At 33.0% G+C, this 17,068-nt stretch overlaps 2 protein-coding genes across 2 annotated transcripts in view; one reads left to right on the top strand and one right to left on the bottom strand.

The window, feature by feature from the left end:
• Nucleotides 1-6,370, bottom strand: part of LOC110372472 (uncharacterized) — a 41,430-nt gene extending 35,060 nt beyond the window's left edge. The window contains exon 1 of the mRNA XM_064036370.1: nt 6,202-6,370. The gene's annotated coding sequence lies outside the window, so the exon portion shown is untranslated. The remainder of the gene's footprint in view (nt 1-6,201) is intronic.
• An 833-nt stretch (nt 6,371-7,203) lies between these two features.
• Nucleotides 7,204-16,174, top strand: LOC110372481 (galactosylgalactosylxylosylprotein 3-beta-glucuronosyltransferase S). Its single transcript, XM_064036373.1, has 4 exons — nt 7,204-7,540; nt 10,932-11,186; nt 11,557-11,827; nt 14,062-16,174. The coding sequence occupies exons 1-4, from the start codon at nt 7,443-7,445 to the stop codon at nt 14,473-14,475; spliced, it is 1,038 nt and encodes a 345-aa protein (XP_063892443.1). The 5' UTR covers nt 7,204-7,442; the 3' UTR covers nt 14,476-16,174.
• Nucleotides 16,175-17,068: the final 894 nt, after the last annotated feature.

Here is a 17,068-nt window from a genome sequence, read left to right as displayed (position 1 = left end):
ATTGTGTCAACCACTGAATGACCAATGTCCCAAATCGCTGAGATTGTTAACAATATTTTAGTAGGCCAATAGCCAATTATTGAGCCCAAACGCCGCTACCGTGTTCTAAAAGTTTTTCATCATTGAATGATAAATCTGAAGATCGTTCCTACAAAATCTATCCAATTAAAAGTTAAAACCATTTCAGCTTCCGTCGAGTGAGGTTGTCTATTGACACATTTAAACCAGTTTCATGAAACCAGATAGTAAATGGTAACTGTGTCAAGTAACAAATGAACGGAAAATATTGGAGCTTTTCATTTTTTTATCTACTATGCTGATCAATCCTACTAATATTATAAACGCGAAAGTTTGTATGTATGGATGTATGGATGTTTGTTACTCTTTCACGCAAAAACTACTGAATGGATTTTAATGAAACTTTACAATAATATAGCTTATACATCAGAATAAGACATAGGCTACAATTTGTAAACATATTGTTCGAAATACTAAACCTGCGCAGACGAAGTCGCGGGCACCAGCTAGTATCGAATAGATCTATACTGTACATAAACAAAATCATTCAGGTATAACCTTACTAATTAAGGCTTAAATAAAACACGTCATTTAAAAACTGCAAAATTAATTTTCCCATCTCATCTGACTTCTGCAGTGGTACTTATTTACAAAGTTATGTTTCAATTCCGAGAAACACAACTAGGTTGAAGTAGTCTGACATCATCTTGAAACTTCGGAAGTTCTGAAGCCTCTTTCCAAATCCCGCGTCAGACAGTTAAGAACTTTACTGTCATATCGCAGAACTATGATATTTTAAACGGGACATTAGTCTTGTATAAGATTTCATGATAATAATACCTTAACATAGTGAAGTTACCCCGTAATTATTTTTTGTCTACCACGCTTCTTAGAGATAACATTACAACAGGTCACCGTAATGACCTTAAATTAAATATCGATCAAAACACCCTGAAAACCATTACACGTGTCTACGACTTTGGAAACGTGTGCAGTGTTAAATGACAAGAGCAGGAAGACAGCACTCGTGTTAGGATAATTTGCATCTCATAGTATATTATTTAATTTCTTGGATTGATGCTGTGAACGCCTTGAGTGTCATGATTGCTCTAACTGGCTCTCAAGGCAGGGCGTCGAGTGCAGGGGGACTGCAAGTGGGTGCAATAATAGAATGATACTGCACTCCAGCCTGATGCACGACACGTGATGATGCCACTTGCTGGTGACTGACACGTTCAATATCTTATAATGTGCCGTGAACTTTGATAAATTGGTTCCACGAGTAAGTCTAGACCACATGTCTAGAATCTATAGGCAAAGTTTTGAAACTAAGTCCGAAATTACAAGATGAATTGCAAAAATAATTACCCGATGTGATGGCCCAATTTTCGAGAAACTTTAAAGGTTGTTTACCATAAAGCTACGAAAACAATATGGATGAGCGGTGGGGCGCAGCGGCCACCGGTAAGAGCAATCTCGGGTTCCCGAAAAAACAAGACAAGAACCATGGTGGTTGAAAACTCTGATCGGCGAGACTTTTACGGCCGGTACAATTTTAATTAACTAATTACAAGATGTATTTCAGCAATTATTATCCGATGTGATGGTCTTGTGGACCTTAAAAGGTTATTTAACATAGCGCTGGGATCCTTGGATGACGACTAAAACGAAAACAATATGGTCGGGCGCAGAGGCCACTGGTAAGCTTAATCTTGAGTTTCGTGAACACAAGATAACAAGAGCTATGGTAGTTGGAAACTCTCTGATCGGTGTGACATTTTATTACATTAAATATGTCATTCAAAAAGACAAACATGGTTATATTATTTATTTCCAGCTTATTCCTACTGTCACTAAATGTGGCCAATGCTTAATCCCCCCTTCTAACCCCCAATGACAAATCTAGTTAGGGACAAACTAAGCTCTCAAATCTATGAGGACACATCGTGATAAACTAGATTTGCGTAATCTAACCTATAGACGGACACTGGCGACGATTCCATTTCTCTACAATAGTGTTATCTACCACAATTGGCACGGACGCCATACCTCTAATCCTAATTTATAGAGCTTTGCACTAATACCTGACTCTTTCAGTCACACGTTCATAGGAAGAATATTTTGTACATTTATGTGATCATTTTAGGATCATTTATCAGTAAAATAAGATAGAAAGGAAAAAATAGGTTCCTATTAAGGCTTCAGAGGACCATCTCATTTGTTATGACACCAATCAGGATATTTATATTTAACAAAACTTTTAAAATCGAAAACAATTTTGGACTTAGATACCTCACGGTTTGGTCCTTTACCCACTAGGCCACCACAACTTCGAACTTTCTCAAGTCCAAAGTTAACCTTCAATTTTTATGAAAAATAAAAAAACCTGAACGTGGTAGCAATTTCTAAAAGTAGCTTCCAATGGAAAAGGATACTATTATTGCTTTCATACTATTGTCAATATCTAATTAAGTATTTCCGTACTCATGCTATTAATAGTTTCTAACTTTAGATTGGTGATAACATATTTAGAAATGTCAAAATACTGGTATAGTATAATTATTAATTCATGATTGTTTATGACATCTTTATAAATACAAAGTCATTTCTTGTACCTATTTATGAATATACTATCTATGAATAAAAACGACAGAAGTATGGCAAGTAAATTGAGAAGAATTGTGAGAAAGAATTGAGTAGGTAAGCTACTTGTACTATTAACTTTATCCACAAAATCACCACATTGAAGTATTCTCTCTCATTTATAAGAAAAATAAATGTTTTACTTAACAAAACTATTGGAAACACATTCAACCTGAACAGAGATGACAAAACATAGTTTATTTTGCACAGATATTAAGCTAACAGCCATTAATACATCACTTGTAATTAATAGAAAATGAAAATGGAACAGTGGTACTAATAATAGCAGTATAAAATATCAATCCTGGAAGTTTAGTTTATATAAAAATAAAGTCAACGTGAAAATTTACTGAAATAGCACTTTTTCACGCCAATATTAACAAAGTACACGACCTCCCACCAATTCTTCAGTGTTATGGCTGAAGAATTTGTACATTACCTATTTAATAGGAAGACAATGACAATTATATGGGAATTAAATTTAAACCTACTTTTGATATACAAATCACATTCTGATCTGGGAAAGAGTTTGTTTAACTAAGTTCAAGTTGCTTAAGTGATCACTCTTTTAAGATATAATAGGTGTGTAAGAAGTAGAAGCAGCTTATAAATGAGTAACATAAAAGAAAATATTTCAACTTTTGTAAAAACTATCTTTGGAGCATAAAAATTCATGTTTCATGTGGATACTATCAGAATAAAGCAATATGACTACCACAAATATTTTTTTATTGTGAGCCGCATCTATGATACTAATACTATAGAGCTGAAGAGTTTGTTTGATTGTACAGATGGAGCACAGGAACTATTGGGGCCATTTTAATGCTTACAGTGTTAATAAATGGGCTATTTTATTGAGGAAGACCATAGTCTACTTATTATCCAGGTTCATGGAGAAGTTACCACGGGTACGGGTAAAACTGCTGGCAGAAGCTACTATTTACTACATTGAAGGCAAACTCAGAAGCAAAATTGAAAATAAGCTTATTAGATAAGCACTTTTGTGTGTTGTTTATAGTGCTGTGACCCAGTAATGATCAAACTTCCCAACTGTATACTACAACCGAATTATTTTATGAAGAACATATTCAAGTGAATTTTCTAACAGGGACGTGTGAAGTCTCTACATAATTCACTATTGGATAAAGATTTAAAACATGATTTTGAAAATGCTACTATTGAGAACTGAATAATTATACAGTTCACTCGAACTTTTGGCTCTTACTTACTACAATTTATCCTATACATTGGTGACTGTGGGTAATTAACCTTATTTAATGTATCTGCTGCTTACTGAGTTCATAACTCAAAAATTTACTAGAAAAATAGCGGTCCACGTAAGCATTTGCTACTTATAAATGAAGAACTGTTCAACCAATTTTGTGCTAACTTCACATAAACCATCTGCAAAATAGTCCAAACAAAGCCTAAACATTTGGTTTGGATAGGTGAGCTTATTCTTGACTTATAAAATTACAACGAAAATTGTCATACATTCTTACATCCTATAAGATGAAAGTGATGATAAATTGATAATCTGGTAAATAATGAAGTTTAGTAAATGTTTGGAAGCACGGCTGCTATGCTTGGTGTTATGTATTTTGATTCTGGGTTCAAGTTGAAATAGCTGTGTAGGTTTATAAAAAACTTTCACAAATCTGGTATTAGACTACACCCCAGTGCTCATCATGATCTGCCTAGCCCTTTAACCAACTAAGTTTTGGCCGGCTTCCAATCTAACCAGATGCATCTGATCTGAGAGCCTGTAAATGTCTGTCCTGTGGCTGATCTTTCTCAAGTTCTGTTAGATGTCGATTCCATAGTCCAAACAGATTATGAGAGTGAATCTTTAACGAGGTTTGTGTCAAAATCAAATGTTTTTATTTTAAAAAGGCCTTCACAGTCTCCTATGAAACGTCACACTGGTTAAACATTTGTTTGTTCACACGAACCATCAGGCCCAAAGTTCAACAGTGAGAGAATAAGAGAGTGCTGTTGCTGTGCTTATAATTTGTCTTTGCGCAGCTAGATTTCCTCAAGAAAAGCCACCATGGCCGAGATTCATTCCTTGACACAATTATTACATGTACTTAGTACTAGTACTCAAGTTTTTCCGATTACAATAGTATGTACTTATGTAATTTATGGCTGAACATAAGCTCAATAATTGATTATTGTTCTGTAATAATTCTGAATGTTGAAATATTATGATTTTGACGCCTATGAGCAAATAAGACCCAGTTATATTACTTAATTGATGGAATATCACCAGATTTCCTTACAATTTAAATTCACACAGAAATTATTAACTTATGAATTGTTCTGATGTTCCCTTGTTATTTTGAAGATAAGAATTGATTTTCTCACAAAAAAAGAAACAATAGCAGCTTACAATTCAAATGTTTAAGGTGTTTTGTATGTGGGTTTATGAATTTGTTGTAATATGACTGTAGTTCAGATATTTTCTGATATAAACTAGAGATTTTTTGACAACAAAATATTCCTTTTTGCTACTGAATACATTCCCTAAGGGATGATTGCTATATTCCCTGTTATTAGTCTATGTTGCATAATCATTGAACTATATAATTATTATATTCTTGTATAAGATGTAGTCAAAAATGAGTGCAATAGGAAGACGGTATCTTTTGTCACCATCACAAAGGACATCACAGCTGAAATGTATCTTGTGTTGCCAGTGGCGCCATCTAGTGACCATAACCTGAAGAATGTGTATGTGTGTGTGGATTCAAGCCAGGAACAAGTGTAATTTTTGTGCCTAGACATCTATGATTATTAAAAAGGCAGTCAGAGTGCTGTATGGCCCAAATCAAAAGAGGTCCTAATAAGGCATGTTATGTCTTTAACAATATAATCAATTTAGATTTCTCTTGATATTGATTAGCCCAGATAAGTTTGTTATTTAATCAATTAATTAGTATAGATTTATAGAAGTATTTATGTAATTTTAGAGCTAGTGCTAATTGTAACAATTGCCCCTGGAGGCTGCCGTGCTTTGGCGTCGACCTCATTGAAGCTCTGACAAGTGTCGTGTTATTGGCCTTGTTACACAAATACACCACAAATTTTCAATTTCAGAAGTAGTTTTATAGACGCTGATAATAGTTCAGATTGATGATAATTAAAAAAATATTTTTTAACCAAAAATACGCCAGTTATAATGTAATCGTGACGTGAAAAGTCCAATTCATGTTTATTTCCTCACCGATGCAAGAGAAAATGTACAAAATATTGGGCACACAAGCAAAAAAAGCCTCTATAGCTACTATCATTATGTAGTTGGTACCATGCACGTAGCAGTAAAATATGGAGGATGCATATCCGATACCATCGAAAATCTTCCCTCAAAACGAAATGTGGACCCGTACTATGCACCAAATAGCTTTATTATGTTGTTAGTCAACGAATTATCATCATTTTTATTGATAAAAAATGCTGTAATTCAAGAAATGCTGTCAATTGCCACACGATTGTACCGCCCTATACACTGATGTTGATGTAGCATAAAATTGTACTTACGTCGCTCAAGAATGCCATATTCCCCGAAAAAAATAAATATAGATGAAGAGAGATAAAAACTAAACCGAAAATTTTCACTGATCGTATAGGATTTAGTTAAGTTTCACAATTTTTTCCACAAAACAATAACACTACGCGCAATCACTATCGGAACACCACACTGAAGTTGTTGACAACGAATCAAAACAGCCAACATAAGGAACAAAATTAATCAATTATTTTGGGGATACTTCATGTTGCTCAGAGGAACTGTGGCCAAGAATACCATAATGCTGGTTGGAACTGGATACCAAGTTCTAAATAAACAAGCGCAATAAATAACCATTGCGTTAAAAATGAGAGTGTAATGAATGTCGAGTGTTGTCACGTATATACAAAAAACAGGACAGTGATGCGGAGGAATACTTCGACGCCTGATCGATGCTCTTTTATATTATGTTTTATGTTTATATACATTTTGTATATAGTATTTTATTTTTAGTTTTGTATAAAGATAAGTAGCTTAAGTTTGTATATATGTATAGTGTGCAGTAAGTATAATACAAAAAACACATTTACATTTGAGAACACATTTTTAAAGGAGTTCATTGTTTCTGAGCTTAACCTCCATACTCAAACTCCTTGGTCATTTTATTATAAGGCACTTCCCAGACGGTCAATTTAATTGCGCAGTATTCGATATTTTGAAAAATTGACATTTGTGGGAAACATTGAGTGGATATTATTAAAAATTGTGGAATTATTTTTAGCAATCAATAGTTTTAATGTATAATGTTGCGCAATTATATTGACCGTCTAGGGTCCTCCTTAGAGATGGATAGCTGAAATGATCTTTAGATAAATAGCTCCGTTCGTCATGTCGATCGATAGTGAACCATTTTGGCCTCAAGACTTCAAATATACCTAAACAAAAATAATTACATACACAATTTCATAATCTCCACGGCACAGCTACAAAAACAAAATGTGTCGATAATTATTTTTTGTTGTTGGCAATTGACATCCTCAATTGATAGGTGTCATGACAGAATCAGAATCAGAAAATTCAGAAATTAAAATTACGCTAAATGGCTAAGTACATTTATTATTTGCAGAGCGTGCGTGGGATTTCCATGTTTTGTCTAAAACGTTAGTGGAATCATGCTTAAAAATAAACATATAATGTTCTAAAAACTTAGCTAGTGTGAAAAAATATTTTAAAATAAAGTTGTTTTATTGTAACAGGTACTTTTAAATATATAATGAAATCTGTTAATTTGTTTAAAAAAACATTTGCGATGGCGTTAATTTTAAGTGCAATAGTTTTCGTTTTCTTCTGGGCCAACATGGAAATTGTAAGGTAAGTATTTATTATAATAGTTTCAAATAACTTAATGTCATGGACTGTAGGCCGTATTAATTAGATATTTAATATTACGTAGTAGCGCATTATTATCAAGGCAGTGTTTTTTTGTTTAGTTAAAGTTGTTTGTAAGAATAGTAAAGGTTTTTTAAACTTTCGTTATTTGTACGCATAACTATAAATAATCGGGACTTATAAAGTTATCGTTTCTTTATATATTATCGCGTTTAAATCCCCATAAATTATAAATATTTGTTGTATAGTATCAGTGAATAAAGTTATTAACTTCAGACCACATATTTAATTAATTTACATAACATACAAATCTCACATAGATTACTTAAGTTCAGGGCAAACTAGAGCTATGGATTAATTATATTTTGCATATACTTTTTAATAATTATATCGTAAATTTTAATTATGTGCCATTAATGCTTAAAATAAAACAAATTCCATCTCCTTTATCTTATCTCATTGAACATTGCAAAGAATTTACAGAAGTAAAAAAATGTTTATAAATTATTTGTACTAAATATAATAATAACTTGAAGACCTATCTTTATTCATCCCCCGAATGTGGAAACTTGTAATTAACAATTTGTATCTGTAATCTGTTTAAATAATTATGTTATTCATCTGTAAGTTTAAAATTCTCATTTGTTGTAAAGATGTAACAAAAATAAATACTTATTCACTTCTATGAGGAAAAATATATAAATTAAGCTTAGTGAGCATAATGTAGGTGCATATGTATATTATATGTACTTCATGTGATCTTATAAAATTTTGTATCAAATTATGGTTGTGTGGTCTGTTTAATAATAGATTCCTTATTTGAGACTAGTTTATTGATTTTGTATGTGGTACAGAATACAACATAGAATACTTATGTAGGTATTTCATTTTAAATAAATACAGGTCATTTACTAGGTACACATTTATTTTCATTTTTGATCTTACAACAAATGAAATGAAAGCAGTTATTAATAGCATCTTTCTCTATCAAAAAGAAAGTGCTACTGTGTTTTTGTAAGTGAAAAAAATGCAATTTATAGTACAGAAATAGTGTTAATTTTCATTACATTAATCTTTTTTATTTTAGTTTATTTCAAATCTATTTATTTTTATTTTAGTGTATGATATTTTTTTTTTTTGTAGTTCCATGGCCTCTTTGAATTTGACATTGAAAACAGAAAAACGTACAAGCTTTCAGATATTATCTTGTCCATGAGTGCCTCTTCCTGTTTTATCCGTTTTGTCTGATATACTCCAAACACATCAAAACAGTTGTAATTTTTAATTACTACATTAATCTTATCATGGACATAAAAAAGAGGCATCATTGTCAATATTTTCATGTAGGTACTTCAAAAGTGGTTATTCCATACCCAAAATAAGATAATAATTTTCCCTATTGCATATTATGTTAGCAATGATTATCTAATAAGCTTATTATAAAATACATGATTGTAGTCTAGCCTGATTAGTCACAGCTGCAGTGACTAATCAAATCTTAACTGTTGCTAATTTGTTTTCCTCTTAATAATGAACTGTAGTTACATATTTTGTTAGATATGAATCATCATCATCAATCATCATTTTTGGCAGTTACGGGTAATCAGAAACCGGAAGGACAACCAGTCTTATCCATTGGGTTGCCCGGGTAACTGGGTTGAGGAGGTCAGATATGCTACTGCTATGTTAAACTCCGGTTGTTACGTAAACTAGAAAACGAGCTTTATATAATTGGGAAAAGGCTAGGCAGATGATGAGATATTTTGTGGGATTAGAAATTTTAGTACTCCCATAAAATAATATTTACTACCGTCAAAGTTATTTTTTTTATTCCAAATAAGCCTATGAGAGTTCTATCGAAACGTCAAGCTAGAACCGGAAAGCAACTCCATAGACACTCTTAAAAAAAACAATGGTGTACAATAGTTTTCAAGCTATCAATGAGAAAGTTATACTGTGCAACTGAAAATAATATGTTCTTGCAAAATCGTATAGATTAAAATGGTTCACACATAAAGGTCTCTTAGTTTGCGAGTCCACGCATTTGTTTTTTTTTTTCCTGGTATAGCTTAATTATATTTTAATAGGAGTTAACTACTAACTACTGATAAGCTCTGATTAATTGTTAAACAAACTTAATTTGATTAGGGAAAATAGTAAATCATGTAGGTATTTATGCCCATTTTCACCAACAATCTCTTAATCTAAGTGCCACTTAGAATAAGGTCTCTCCCAATTTTGACATAAATAACTATGGATAAGGGATACCTTCACTACACTTTGGTAAAAACGAAATTCTTATTAAGTGTTCCGTAAATGCTCTTAGGGGATCCCTTAATTTAGGTATTTGTTGGTGAAAATGGGCAGTAGTCTCATAAAAAACTACAGAAAATTGGTAGAGCAATCATTATCCCCGATTCTACTGACCTTGCAACAAAATCTATTGAAAGATAACAATGAAAGGCCATCACAAAGTTGATCACATCTAGCGAAACTACAGGAAATTCGATGTCAAAAGTTCGATAGTACGAAGTACGAACGTACCAAGATAATAACTTTGCGGTCGCATGCACTCACTTTTGCACACAAATGCAGTTGCAAATAACGCAAAAAAAAAACAATTGAATAGTCTTTTTTTAAAATCGAGTGCCTATCTCCTGGCTAAGTAGAAATACCTACACGGGTCGATTGATCATGAGGTTAAGCAACGCTTGGCGCTTTCAGTTCGAGGATGGGTGACCATTTTGTAGGTCGGGTTTTGTCTATTAATGGTTCACAAATAATAATGATAACACTGTCATCAACTAAAAGCAATTTCATTCATTAGCTGTGCATGAGGAATTTTAATAAAATACTACCTATCTTTTTTTGTGTAGGTTTTATCAGTCTGCTCGGTGAAGCGCAGCTTTGTCGATACGACACTCAATTTGTTTTATTATTTTTTCCTTTATCCAGCCTTCATTACCATAGTGTGGCTCTTGTCATGGAATTCTATTAACCGCTTTAGATATTGCGTCATTAGTAGAGAATTTTCACGTGATACGTGCCTGAATTCAACACAATATTATGACCCAGGGGATAATACGAAAATATCGCATTGAGGAAAACTTTCCTGTTAACTATGTTTGCTACCTGACGATGAGTCATATTTATCACTTGATGCGTAAAATAGCTTTTTCCTACCTATTCATGTTATAATCTACGTACCTACTACCAATGCGTTTGTGCTACATCATGTCAAGTCTACATAATCGTAGTTAGATTTTTGTCATAGTTGTCACTTCCATAAAATAAATCATTTTCGATAACATCACATAAGGCACAAAACTATAACTTAAATAAAAATTAACCCAGTCTTTTTATCTTTGCGCAGTTCCGGCGAAGCCCAAGGCATACCCTTGAAGGTGAAAAACAAACTATGTTACGAGAACTTCAAAGATGAGAGGAACCATCTGAACAAGACCTCGGACTTGAAGATGATATACTTCGTAACGCCGACGTACCCTCGACCAGCTCAGGTGCCGGAGCTCACCAGATTGGCACATACCTTGATGCACGTGCCCCGGATACACTGGATCGTGGCCGACGACCAGCCAATCTGCTCTGACATCGTTTTGGAAATACTCAAGTTAGTATCTTTTGTTTTTCATTAATTTTAAACAGTTTGAATGATAACCTCAAAAATTCTCGCAAAGTATATTGCTAGAAAATGATTTTTGATTTGATATGATGGTCTCTGATGTCTGTTGAAAATATACTGCATGAAATTGGAAGACGAAAGCATTTTATTCCCTCGGTTTCACCCGCGTCCCGTTCGGACTACTGCCCAATGCCCGAACCGGGATAAAATATAGCCTACGGCAGTCAGGAACAATCCGGTCACCGGTTCCAAAGATTACTCCCTACATACAAACTCCTACTCCTCCCTACATACTCTTTATAATGTTAGTATAGATTTATTTAAATAATGAAAACATAAATGAAACATCTCATTCTAGGCGTTCAGGTCTGCCATACACCCACATTTCCAGCCCAAAGCCTTTTGCGTACAAAGAAAAGAATTTCCCCCGAGGAGTGTCCAACCGCCGTGCAGCTTTGGGCTGGCTCAGAGACAATGTGCGCGAAGGAGTCCTATACTTCGGTGATGACGATAATACCGTTGACCTCAAACTCTTTGATGAGATTCGGCAGACGAAGAAGGTTTCTATGTTCCCTGTGGGCCTGATCGGAAGCTATGGAGTTTCTACGCCAATTGTTAAAGATGGAAAGGTTTGTAGAATTTTCTTACTTTTTGTCGTTGTAGTTTTTTGCCTGCGTCTTAGAATTTTCAAACATCTTTTTCTAGTCTACATTTACAGAGCTTTTATCTGCGATGTTGTGTTGTAGTTTAGACTTTATGGAAGATCACACTAAGCTTTGCTGCAAAAACCTGCGACTTTATTCATATTACATTGCTTCGTATCGTATCATATTTATAGAATATAGAAGAGGGATGCGATTGCAGACACCTCGCGTCCCCATTTCATGTTGTAACTGGTTACGTACTATAAAAATAGCACCTATGATATACCTGCATGCTATGCTCAATCACTATACTGATTATTATCATCTCATTTGCCTCGCTTTTTTAATCTATTTCAATGTAGCCTTGCAGCCTGCATGCAGCTGAGTATCAGTGTTTTTCATTACGCGACTGCCTCTGATAAATCTTGGAAATAGATCTGCACCTGACCTTTAAAACAGAAAAGATCTGTATCTGTATTTAAAACTCCTGAAATAGACATCGCCGCGAGACTATGCTTTATTAAAAATTGCTTTTTGATCCCGTTTTAGCACCACCTTCGGGGCCGATCTATCGTCTACGTATTTTAGGCTATATCTGACCCCCTCAACCCATTTACCTCCCCTGCTATGCTACTTCAATTCAATAGGCTTAAGGACAGTTGAAAAATAGTGATTCTGATTAGTCCGTCTTGAGGTTATCAAAAAATGTTGGATACGTATTTTTTATATAAATCATTGAAGGTTGGGGGTGGGGCTTGCGATGTCACTTTTATATAAAATTTATACTTAAAAGTGACGTACAACAAAATTCAATCACATAGTATCTTCGTTGTTGTTTGTGAGAGAAAAGTAAAAATACGTGTCCATTATTTTATCTAAAAGACGGACTCACTACTTTTTTCATTCACCATGGCTGTTATTTAATTCAGTTGACCTACTCCATTGTTTTTGACTTGCTATAATTGTCGCGTGTGTCAAGTGGGTTGGACGACCCTTGAGGAAAATTATAAATTCAAATGTCTCATGGCGTTGTAATCTAATGTGTAAAAATATGTATTACACATTATATAAGGTAGTAAACAAGCTTAATTAGGTATAATAAGTCTCTATAATTTAGTATTTAAAACTAACTTTAAACTATTGCTTTGCTTCGTATAAAATCCACCATTTTGTTACAAACTAGCCGTTTTCCCGCCGTTTCACCGCGTCCCGTGGGAGCTACTGCCCGCACCGGGATAAAATATAGCCTATGTTACTCGCATATAATATAGCTTTCTAATGGTGAAAGAATGTTTAAAATCGGTCCAGTAGTTTTTGAGTTTATCCATCACAACCAAACAAAGTTTTCCTCTTTATAATATTAGTATAGAAAATGTGATAAATGAAGAACTTCACATAAACCATCTACTAAATAGGCCAAACAAAGCCTAAACTTTTGATTTGTATAGGTGGGACCGTTCTTGAGTTATGAAAGTACAACGAAAAGTGGCATTAATTTTTATATATGTAACCTATTTTTTATGTAATATATTTTATTACACAACTTTGGAAATAATTTTTTTATCTCTAAATAAGTGCTGATGTATTGTTTGTCTCAAAATATGCTTCAGGTGTAAAAGCGCTTATCGTAATAATAAATCAATAGCAGCAAATTAACAATTAATAGTTAGTCATTAAAAACTAGGTAACTATGACAAATATACATAACATAATGCATTTATTTAAATCAGGCTGAAAAATAGCACGATTTGAACAGTCTCGAAAAACGCCCGCTCTCCACCACCGCTTCCTGGGTTATTTCTGGGAAGAATAAATGTAAACATATTCTATCAAAACCATATTATTATTATATGACATACTAGCTTTTTTTTTCAATTATTTCTAGGTAATTGTTATCTACATACAATTAGCATTCAGCACAAGCCTTGCAAACATTTAGGAACAATCCTGAATGACTTGAATTTCATACATTATTGAATACTGATAAATGCTTCTGTATAGTAACTGTGCGATTTTTTAATTATTTTGCTAATTGTCGTATTGTTATCTGCTTTGCGAATTACGTAATACCTAATATAATTACACGAGTGTCCTTTATAAATTTATTTCTCTATGTAATGGAAGAACAATCACCCATTATTCTATTCTTTTTTTAACACTATTTAATTGTACTATTGTGCTACTTTCTGTTATAATAGATCTTCTCTTCAAAATTCCAGGTTGTGGCATTCTTCGACTCTTGGCACGGCTCCCGTACATACCCAGTTGACATGGCGGGCTTCGCAATCAACATAGAGTACCTCAAACCCTCTGCTTCAATGCCGTACATCGCTGGCCACGAGGAAGATAGGTTCCTAGTAAGCCTCGGCCTCACACTCAATGATATAGAACCTCTAGCTTCAAACTGCTCCAAGGTCTTAGTCTGGCACACCAAAACAGCACCGTACAAAAAACCTTCTCTAAAAATTGACGTCGACCAAATTGATATAACATCCCCTAAGTACGATTATTTCGTTAATCTACTTAAAGAAACTTCTAGATTAGGTATGGCTAGCGTTTTTCCTGATAACGGTTCAAAGACTTATATTATAAGGGATCGTAGGAAATATGAGACTTTGAGTGGGCTGTCGTAATGTGTGAAATGTACACTCATCGTCATAATATTGAGGATACCTCGCTAGTACTTTAATGAAACCTCGTTTCGTTGTTACTGCCCTAAAAGTTTAACCGTATCTAGTGAACAAAGTAACAAATATAGAAATGTTTTTTTTTTATTCATGTCTTAGTTAGACTTTAACTTGACTTTATTTTTAATGGTCAACACGTGAAACCAACTTGTCGCTTTAGTTCAGTTTAATAATAAACCTCGCTACGAAAAAACAATAAAAGATAGTACCTGTATAAAACAAGCGATAAATGATATATTTTTCGACCGTGTTGGTGTTATCATTTCACGTCCAAATTGTATTTTTTTTTAAAGCAAGAACAAACAAAAAACATGTAAGTAACTGTTGACGTCGTAATTCTAAAATAAACAACGATCTCGAAATAACTGATTATTTCAAAGACTATTAAAATTAATTTGATAGGATTATGTCTATAAGACAGACGATAGATCAGTTGTAGCTTAAGCATGTTGAATATTGTTGCAAAAACTAAAATTCACAAAAACGTACAAAATGACTTATCTCAGTTATAAGTTTATCACAGGTTTGGGTTCCTGCAAATAATTTCCGACCAAAACGAACACGAAAATACATTAAAATGATAAGAACTTATAATTATGTAATCTACGCAATATTAGTGGCAAACTATTGTAATTGTTTATTATAGTAATTCGTTACAAATTAGCTAAACTTATATAATACATGTAACAAAAGGAAACTTGAATATTTAGCGATTAAATACAGTGTGATGTTAGATAGAAATTAATAAATTATTTAAGAATAAGCGATCAAGCGAAAGATTTTCTTCAAGGATTTGTAAGTAAATCCTTTATACTTAGGTCTTTAATAAGATTGATTAATTAATTAAATACACGATTAGTTTGTGAAAGTCAAACTGTCTACATATTGTAATCACTGTGGCACGTTGTGATAAAAAAAGTTGTATTTAGCGTAAATATTTTCCATATAATAGTTTCAGTTCAAACACAATTGATATATTCAACACACAAGCACTGAAAAAGTAAAAACAATTAATTACTCTTCAAGTATAAATACTTAAAAAATACAACTCTTAATGATATATTAAAGTTATCAGTCTACATGCTTAATTAATAATTAGGTTGTTAACCTAAAGTAAACATGTATTTATTTATATACATTTGAACAAAGCTGAGCAATATTAAAAACATATTTAAATGCATCATCATCAACATCAGCCTATCGCAGTCCACTGCTGGACATAGGCCTCTCCAAGTGCACGCCACATTTAAATGCATAATTCTGTTTAAGTCAAGGTCAAACAAAATTTATGAATAATAAAACAAAACAAGAGACATCATATAATATGACATCTTTTCCGACCTTGTATTATCATTATTTTCGTCTTGTCTTTAGAGTTGACAATTGAATCTGACCCTTGAATCACATCTCATACAGGGTGTGTCGTTCACAATCACATTAAATCCTATCGCATATACTTTATGATATTCTATGGCGAATTGTAAAAGAAATAAACTAATCCATTCAGTGGTTTAACCACAGGAGTAATCATGTGTAAAGCAGAGATAAAGTTAGAAGTATCGAATGTTTTGAACAGTTGACTGCTGTCAGTTTTCAAGGGAGAATTTCAGTTGTATGTAATGACTGACTTTTGTGACTGTAAAAATCATTTTATTTTTATTTTTACGCATTTTTATTTATTCTTTGTGTTGATCAACATATATTAACCAGTATATTAACGCATTTCATTTAATGTGATTGTGAACGACACACCCGATATAAAACCTTTATCGTTCATGTGTGTTCACCTTAATTCCGTAATGTAATATAAGCATAATTAAAAACATGGAAATGAAATAAGTGCGATAATGTTAAGATAATTGAAAAATTAGTATTGAAGGAATTCATTTAGCAACGGGAAAAGTCACGAGATTTATAAAATTCCTCAAAGATTGCACTCGCTTTTGAACGAGATAAGATACAACGTTTACAACAACTTTAACCTAAATATTACATATTATTGATTTTGTTCCATAGTCTATCGATATGATACTCTCTGCACCAAAAACTGGTTCATTTGATTTTGAAAGTTACAGACTTTATTTACCATGGTTTTAAAAGTCGTAGAAAATGCTAAAGTAATTGTCAGGTAAAAGATTCAACGTCATAAAAAAACTTTTAAATATACCTAGTTATATTAGTTTATCACTTCACGCTACCTCGTCAAAACAATAAAAAATACCATAATAAATATTAACATAAATAAAAAGATCACCTAAATAATCTAGCTTATAGAATATCACTTTATTTTCTTCCCGGGGAAATTTCGGAAAATATGCTCGTATTCATTTGGTGGCCACATGAGTTATTTTAAAGAAAAACAAGGCCTGTAGGCTTGTAATCACTACACTTTATAGTAATGGAAGATCTTAGGCCTATTGTATTTCTATGTTCATATTGATATGTATTTAATTGTATTGACAACAGTACAATTTGTGTAAACGCGTTGCAATATTGTTAGTCCTCATTAATGATCACTGGAAAAGCATAATATATTTAA

Source organism: Helicoverpa armigera, chromosome 1, assembly GCF_030705265.1.
Source record: "Helicoverpa armigera isolate CAAS_96S chromosome 1, ASM3070526v1, whole genome shotgun sequence".
NCBI lineage: Eukaryota > Metazoa > Arthropoda > Insecta > Lepidoptera > Noctuidae > Helicoverpa > Helicoverpa armigera.
The sequence above is the reverse complement of the archived record's forward strand: the minus strand, read 5'-3'. Positions and strand labels throughout refer to the sequence as shown.

What these genes read in the sequence shown, in the direction of transcription:
- LOC110372481 (XM_064036373.1), top strand. Translation starts at nt 7,443, where the DNA reads ATGAAATCTGTTAATTTGTTTAAAAAAACATTTGCGATGGCGTTAATT. An exon ending in GCCAACATGGAAATTGTAAG is followed by an intron (nt 7,541 to 10,931) that starts GTAAGTATTTAT and finishes ATCTTTGCGCAG; the next exon opens with TTCCGGCGAAGCCCAAGGCA. An exon ending in CAATTGTTAAAGATGGAAAG is followed by an intron (nt 11,828 to 14,061) that starts GTTTGTAGAATT and finishes TCAAAATTCCAG; the next exon opens with GTTGTGGCATTCTTCGACTC.